This window comes from Cynoglossus semilaevis, chromosome 13 (genome assembly GCF_000523025.1).
Source record: "Cynoglossus semilaevis isolate Cse_v1.0 chromosome 13, Cse_v1.0, whole genome shotgun sequence".
NCBI classification, from domain to species: domain Eukaryota; kingdom Metazoa; phylum Chordata; class Actinopteri; order Pleuronectiformes; family Cynoglossidae; genus Cynoglossus; species Cynoglossus semilaevis.
In genome coordinates, this window is record NC_024319.1 from 8,374,976 (window position 1) to 8,382,651 (window position 7,676).

Here is a 7,676-nt window from a genome sequence, read left to right on the forward strand (position 1 = left end):
GGTGGGGGGGCACTTGTCTCTGTGGGATCGTGACCTGTTCATGTTTTATTCAGAGAGTGTTCGGGTGCATAAAGGTATGAATTCTGCTACATATATACATGTGTCCGACAACACATGCTGTACGAAAATGCCACCCATGTTGATCCTAAATAGCTTGTCAGACTGAGGGAAACGTCTCCCACACACAGCCTCCACACAACAATGTTATCCTATAGGCCACAGTTTCCTGTCTGTCCCCTCTGGTTCCAGTCAGCACCCAGGCTCTATATTGGGCAGGGACCAGACCAGGCCTGAGACAATTCCCACTGTTTGACCCTAATACACCCGCCACCTCATTCTTTTCTTTCCTGCCTTTGTTGGCATGAAGTCTCCTTGTCCTTTTTGGATAGGTGAAGCCAATAAGGATATGGTGACTTCCTTGTTTCTTTGTTAAGTGTTTTTTTTTCTAAGGATAGCTGCTTAGATCATGATACCGAGTCCAGCATTTCAACACCGACTGCTAATTACAGACCTTGTTGTCAGTTAAAGGGAACAGAACCTTTCAAACAGGACGGCTTTGTCCTCTAATGTCTGTGTGTGTCCAGCGTCCCACTTAATAAAAAATACAATATATTTCACCCCCACTTCCGTAACAGTGGACAATGGCCTCTAACAATGACATTGTTCCTGAAGGTTACAAGAATGCTGCCCAGTACCAGTTAATGTGCACGTCCACAATAGAGGGAAGGCAGATCATAAGACTGGTTCCCAAATAAGCGCAACAGGAGACAGCACGTGATGTTGACACAAAGAACGCAGGGCCACGGAGCAAGGCACTTTCGAGACCACACATTGTATTTCCACAGGAACGACATTGTTTTGCATATCAATGGAGGGTGCATGTGTGTGGTAAGGTGGAAGGAGGTTGGAGGCGATGATTAAAATGCACCTCCTTGTTTACATCTCGCCGTAGGAGCCCAGCAGGCACCAGTCGCATTTATTAAAGCCTCCTCCGCGGCTACAGTGTATAAAAGTTAGGACTTCTCTCTGCAGCCTGTACTGTACGACGTGGGCTCACGTGAACTGACGCTGCCAGAGAAAATCATGAAAAAAAAAAAAACTTCAAGAAAAACCTCATTATTAACAACATTAGAGGTCGACGGGTTTTAGTTGGCTGGGTGGTAAATTATTTAGTAATAGGCTTAGATTGAAGATTATTAACTCTTTCTAGAGAAAGTGTGTGTATGAGTGTGTGTGTGGGAGAGAGAGAGAGAGAAAGAGAGAAAGAGAAAGGGAGCAATTTATGGTGTGTCACAACTTTATCAAAAAAGGCTTGTCTTTTTTATGTGTCGGCTTCTTTCCCAGTGGATGTTCTCTGCCAGCTGTCTGTGCTGCAGTAAAGTACTGCTTTCCCAAGCTCCAACCTGTGGGAAAATCTGTTGTGGCCAGTAATTGATTCCGCCCTGCCAGCCCCATTACTCTCCACTGCAGTCAAACTGCCAGTGATCTGCAGAGAGCCTGTTAGCACTGCCCCTCTCTCTGCACGTCTCTCCACCTCTATCTGTCTTTCTCCATCGTTCCTTCTTGCTCTTCGTACAAAAAAAAACCATGCACCACCATTACTGGATAACTCCGTCATATTTATGTAATGTCATCTACAGCAGTCCTAGAAAAGGACTAGATACTGTTTTTATAGTTTGTTTATTTTGAATGAAGTATCAAATACCAATACAGAGGGTCCTCAACTTAGGACTAGTTTCTGTGCAAGCTAGTTGGCGAGTTTTAATGCCGTATGTCAGAATGAAGGAACTTCATCCTTAATAAAGTTATGGGACGTAGGTCAAGGGTGTCGTAAACCAAGGACTTCCTGTACTGGTATTGAAAATTTTCCTTTTTTCCCCCTTTTGTTAAATAATTTTATAGCGACCTGAACAGCTCTTTCTCCAGTATTTTGTTTAAATATTTTGCTAATATGACAGTTTACACAGAACCAGCAAATGAAACCTGTTACGGTCATGTTCAGCTGCTCCACCTGTCACGTGTGACTGAAGTCTTATAAAGAGATATGTTGGTTGATAGGCTCCCTCCCCATCCCACAACCCCCACGTTCATCATGAAATATTAAGTCCAGTCATCTGCTGAGATGGTTGAGATGCTGGTCTCAGCCTTACACTCACCAAATGTCTAAATAAAGCCTAGTGACCCCTCCTCCCCCTCCCCCACCCACCCCCTTCAGATTAATCTTCAATTAGGGGTTCAGCTCTGCGCCTTCGCATCTGTGTTCCCCAGTGTCAGCGGGCGGGGGTGAGGGGGATGCCTTTGTATACGAGTGTGTATATGACCTGCTTTAGGCACCAGGACGGGCATTAAAAGTTGTTTTCTGACACACATTCACATGACGACTGTCATGCTGTTGTGGAACCAGCGGCCCCTGCCACACCGATTACATGGCAGGACTTTCACATACAGCCCACATACATACAGGGAGGGACACATGACAGTGACCTACGCAAAGTCGTCGTTTCATGTGAGATGCAAAGACACATGAGAGGCCTGGTGTGGAGTGATTTATCAGGGATTCTCATGACTCTGTCAGGCTTTATATAACTACCAGCTGAGGGGTGCACTTTCCCATGTTGTAAGGGGTCACAGGGCCACCCTCCCTGCACTGTGTCAGTTGTGTTTCACACAAGAATTCTGTTAGGGGATCTAAGAGAGCATGAAAGAGGAGCAGACAAGTGTACAGTAGAACTACCCCTCGGCCCACCGGACTCTGCACCCAATGGAAAGCCCTCACTCACTTTTACCAAAAGAACAAGCCCTGGCTCTGTGTGAGGCAACCCTCCCCCCTCCCCTCGACTGCACTCCCCAGCTGTTGGTGTGTTGCAAACCAGGAGCCCTAAGGCTCAGGGAGCGTGTGGGATGAAGGGATGAGAGAGAAGATCAAAGCAAGAGGCATGAAAAAGCTCAAAGCATACAAGCAGGAGGCACCTCTCTGACCCACCCCCCCCCCCCCCCCCCCCCCCCACCCACACACACACACACATGCATGCATGTGCACGCATACACACACACACACTCTTCATCAGGCAACCATGGCTGTTGCTCCTGGTGGCTGAGAGAACTGAACCAGGGCAAAACGTTTACACATAATTCAGATTAATTCAAATTGCAGCAAGTATCTCTGTGCAGAAACCCAGACTTGATTGAAACTTTTTCACAGGCACCAGCAACAAGACCAGCATTGTACTAGTGCCCATGGACTGTGTGGCACAAACAAGACCTGCCTTCCATCAACGCTCACCAGACTTTTATGTTGGTTGACTTTACTTTATGCATCTTGAGTGTCTCTTTGCACCAGGCAAGCAAACATCGGGTACATTACTGCCACCTACAGGGCTGCAGTGTACACATCAGTGTGCCTTGTGTGGCACAAATGAGGTAAATGATGAGTTTAAATGTGTTATTTTTTATCATTCATTATTTCAATGTATTTTAGCAACATTCTCTGTATTTTTTTTTCATCCACCCAAATTTTTTTTTTCAAACACTGGGCAGAGAGAATTGCATGGAATTTCTGCCACTGCCGTTTTCACAGGTGACACCATTCTCACCTGTTGACATAATAAGATGTTAGCTTTATAATTGTGTCAAGTCAGACTGGTGAGTTACCTTGGCCTTGAGGAACCTCTCTCCATTATTCATGAATCCTCAGGTTGGACCCTGGGAACAGGCTGAGTGAGGCTCTGTGTTAATACGAAACACCGGCCGCCACAATGGGCTCTGCCTCCGACTACACTGTTGACAGACACCAACACAAAGGAGCTGAAAGGGGTCCCCCTCCGTTCTCACACACACCAAAGAATGAGTCAGTGTGCTCACGGTCAGAGCTGTGTTTGTACAGTATATACAGCTTTTGTCCATGGCCACAGTTCTCCCATCAATGGAGGCTGAAGTGTTGATGAAAACCAGGAGGGAAGGACATCCCTGAAGCTGCCAGTGAGAGTTCATGTTCATTAAAAGCACTCTACGCCTGCTGGATGGCACCTGTACGTACTGACAGAAACGCCGGGCGACAGAACGAGACCTAATCGGCTTATTGGAGCTGTAAACAACATTCCACGACATATCACAGTCCAGCTGCTTCGAGGAGCACTGGGATTGTTGCTGGGTGTCATTGAAGTTAATGAAGAATTTGTCTGTGCAGGGTTGTTTTTGTTTTTTGTTTTTTTTAAAAGTGTTTTAGCAATTTTCTTCTAATGATTTTAGCTAAATGTTAGGTGTAACTGGGCTAACCTTTAGCATTAATATTTGCTAATTGTAAGCTCTAGTTTGTACATGTTTACAGTAACATTCAGTTATCTCTAAGCAGATTTATTGTTTCATATTTAGCAATACTTATGGCAATTTGAAGCTTATTTAGGCTAAATTACGTTTTATAATTCAAATGTTTTAAAAGCTGCATTTGAGTTGAACTGTTTGAATAAAATCTGATCACCTTGCATGTAAAATCACTATAAAAACAGTTTTATGTCGACCATAACTTATGCAAAACGTATTTAATGGGGTTTTAATCATTTTTTAATTATTATCTATTAATTATTAGACACAAAAGTGTCTCGATCCACTTTAATTCTGTGTGGAGGGAAGCCACAGGGAACTTATATTTTAGTTTTTAGATGTATCTACAATGCAATAAATTGACGACCGCTCCATCAACAGTCCACAGGCGCCATCTCGTGGTAAAAGCAGAAATGACGGTTGGTCAAAACGAGAGCTCAACTTTGGAGATAGTAGAAGACTCATATTTATTTACGAATGAATAAGCTAAAATATAAAAACGTCGCAATGTCTATGTTCAAGTGTAGACTGAATTTTACGTTCTTTTATGTTTAAAGTTTATATATATTAAAAAATACAAAACATGTAAATATTAGAAAGGCCGTATTTTTACACCGCAATTCTTAAAAAAAAAAATCCCTACCCAACAGCCACAACAATTATCTTTTATTCAAATGGTTTATTTTTAATAAATGTTGTATTCCCGGTGTTGGAGCTGCAGACCCAGGAGTTGGAACGAAACACATCTAATCCCGTCAGCTCCTTTTTTTGCAGCCCCAGAATTCCAGCTGAGGTCAGAACGCTCAGTTTAAACCTAATATTCACACCAATTAATCTGATTCAATCAAAGACACGCCCACTAATCAGCGGATTGTCCCGGTAAGGCCAGCGCCCGCTCGTGATTGGTCGCCGTGGATTAAGCGCGTGCGCGTGCTTCTCTCTAAATATGAACTTCGCTGCCACTTCTGTCTTTCCGTGCTTCGTCTCAGAGGTTATTGTTTGCTTATTTTTTGTCTTAGACATTACACTTTGCCATCATGGTTGACAGGTTTGCCGGAACTTGGACTCTGACTACCAGTGAGAACTTTGATGACTACATGAGAGCAATTGGTGAGATTCGCTTTAGTTTTTTTGTATTTACGTTGATTGTTTTCACTATAAGATAACTTTTCCGGGTGCTTCCTACAACTTTATCTTCACGAACTTTAATTAAACTTCTCATGACAGGCGTGGGGTTTGCCACCCGTCAAATGGGTAACGTGGTGAAGCCCAACTTGGTGATTAGTGTGGATGATGCAGGTGTTATAACCATGAGGTCTGAGAGCTCCTTCAAGAACGTGGAGATTAAGTTCAAGATTGATGAAGAATTTGACGAGACCACTGCAGATGGCCGAGAAACCAAAGTAAGTAACTGGTTTTTGCTTTTGTTTTTGTTTGGTTTCTCACGTTCACCATTATTCCAGACGACCATCACTTTTGAGAATGGCAAGCTGGTGCAGAAACAGACCTGGGATGGAAAGACAACAGTCCTAGAAAGAGAAATCCAGGATGGAAAACTAACAGCTGTGAGTGCCAGTTAAACCTGCATGTTTAAGAGACTCAACATGTCTAACACTGGTTTCTCTCTACAGAAATGTATCATGGACAATGTTGTTGCCCTACGGACCTATGAGAGGGTGTAACACGGGGCTGCTCACCAAGAACTACGAACATGGAAAATCACATGCAAATAAAAAATTAGAACTACAACTTCAGCTTGTATTTCATGAATGTTTCAGTGTTTCATGCACAGATACAAGGTTGTTTGGCTTTTTGTTGACTTGTCAATGAGACCTTAGTTATTAGAATGTGTATTTAAATTATTTTGCTTGTGTAAAATGGCCAACTAAAAACACAGAAGTGATGTATGGCAACCCTGCATATGCTGTACTTGTGGAGATCTGTTGGCAAAAGCTAAAGAGGGTGCATGCCAAGTCATGATTTTGAGGCTAACTTAAATGAAGCAATCACCAGGTCAGATCACCTGAGATTAAAGAGCAGTTGAGACCATGGGGCACATGACAACTGCCTTAAGTAGGTAACTGGTGGCAAGATCCAAATATCTTAGTAATCCACTTGATAATACAAGTGAGACTAGGCAGGTGCTACAAAAAGGCTTTTGTTTAAATGGTGTGTGTGTGTGAGGGGTGGGGGGGATTTCTTGATACAGTAAAAATGCTAAATCCCTGCTGGGATTGGTGGCCTCGTTTGTGCCAGATCTATTGTCCTGGTTTTAGAAAGTTCAAACAAGTGCATGTAATTAGCTGTAATTGGGGTCAGGTGGGGTAGCAGGTTTCAGGTCTAATTTCTGCTGGATAAGAATGGGAGCCCTCCATGAGTCTGCAGGAAACAAAGGCTCATTGTCTTGAACCTTAAGACTTAATCTGCACACAAAATTATATTTGGGAATTTACTTGTTTCCAAGACGGGGGTAAGTGCTAAGACTGACTTAGGCAATTTCATAACTTCTCTTATACAATGCGCACAACGATTTGATGTACTGCGCCTGTGTAGTTGAAGGTCAAGCGCATGTAACGTTTAGCATGTTTGCACAGATGTTTTTAAAATTATTTTCTTTTACAAATTAAAAAAATCTTTGCCATATGTTAAAAACTACTATCAAGCAACGGCTAAATGTAGTTCTTTTTAGTTTCTAAATTCAAGTGAACGACATGCTTGTCTTCAACGTATGGCGCTCTCTAGCGGTTATTCGTACTAATAGCAGGATAAGGAGTCGAGACTGTTTAAACGCAAGGGGAGTTGTTTTCTCACGCAACGAACAAAATGATATCATTACAATTACTTCAACGTTCATAACGTAAATAAACGTTCTTACGTAACGACCTTTATGATTCTATTTGAATTACAATCCTGGCTTCGTCGAGTTGTGATGACTCTCGATGACGTTTCACGTCTCGTTGCGTCATCACTAAACATGGAAGACACAAACATGGAAGTCGATGAAGAAAAGAACAAGGCTTTTACGCCGCTCAAAGATGTCGATACCAAGCGGCGGAGCAGCGACAGCGGTGTCAGAGGAAAGAAGGACGCGGCCGAAAGCCGCACCACATCCGAATACTGCGAAAAGCTTCAGGCGTGGATGTGGCAGTACTACAGCGGTTATATGAACTGGCAAAGCTGGCTGGCAGCGTCAGCCATGTCCTATCCACAGTATTTACATGCAAACAGTGGCACGGTGGCAGCAGCTGGTGATTACACGTCGCAACAATGGTACAACAGTCAGTTTGGCCTTCCGTTGTCAGCCGCTGCCTCCCTGAGTAACCGGACAAGGGAAGATGCAGGCGGGGGGGGCGGGG

At 43.5% G+C, this 7,676-nt stretch overlaps 2 protein-coding genes across 2 annotated transcripts in view; both read left to right on the forward strand.

The window, feature by feature from the left end:
- Positions 1-5,270: 5,270 nt before the first annotated feature.
- fabp4b (fatty acid binding protein 4b) lies at positions 5,271-6,069 on the forward strand. The gene is made up of 4 exons (XM_008323341.3): positions 5,271-5,430; positions 5,548-5,723; positions 5,784-5,885; positions 5,952-6,069. The coding sequence occupies exons 1-4, from the start codon at positions 5,358-5,360 to the stop codon at positions 6,000-6,002; spliced, it is 402 nt and encodes a 133-aa protein (XP_008321563.1). The 5' UTR covers positions 5,271-5,357; the 3' UTR covers positions 6,003-6,069.
- Positions 6,070-7,051: 982 nt separating this feature from the next.
- Positions 7,052-7,676, forward strand: part of fam8a1b (family with sequence similarity 8 member A1b) — a 3,582-nt gene continuing 2,957 nt past the window's right edge. The window contains exon 1 of the mRNA XM_025061800.1: positions 7,052-7,667. Coding sequence (XP_024917568.1) covers positions 7,208-7,667 — 460 coding nt within the window. The 5' untranslated portion in view covers positions 7,052-7,207. The remainder of the gene's footprint in view (positions 7,668-7,676) is intronic.

What these genes read in the sequence shown, in the direction of transcription:
- fabp4b (XM_008323341.3), top strand. Translation starts at nt 5,358, where the DNA reads ATGGTTGACAGGTTTGCCGGAACTTGGACTCTGACTACCAGTGAGAAC. An exon ending in CAGATGGCCGAGAAACCAAA is followed by an intron (nt 5,724 to 5,783) that starts GTAAGTAACTGG and finishes CCATTATTCCAG; the next exon opens with ACGACCATCACTTTTGAGAA. An exon ending in AGGATGGAAAACTAACAGCT is followed by an intron (nt 5,886 to 5,951) that starts GTGAGTGCCAGT and finishes TTCTCTCTACAG; the next exon opens with AAATGTATCATGGACAATGT.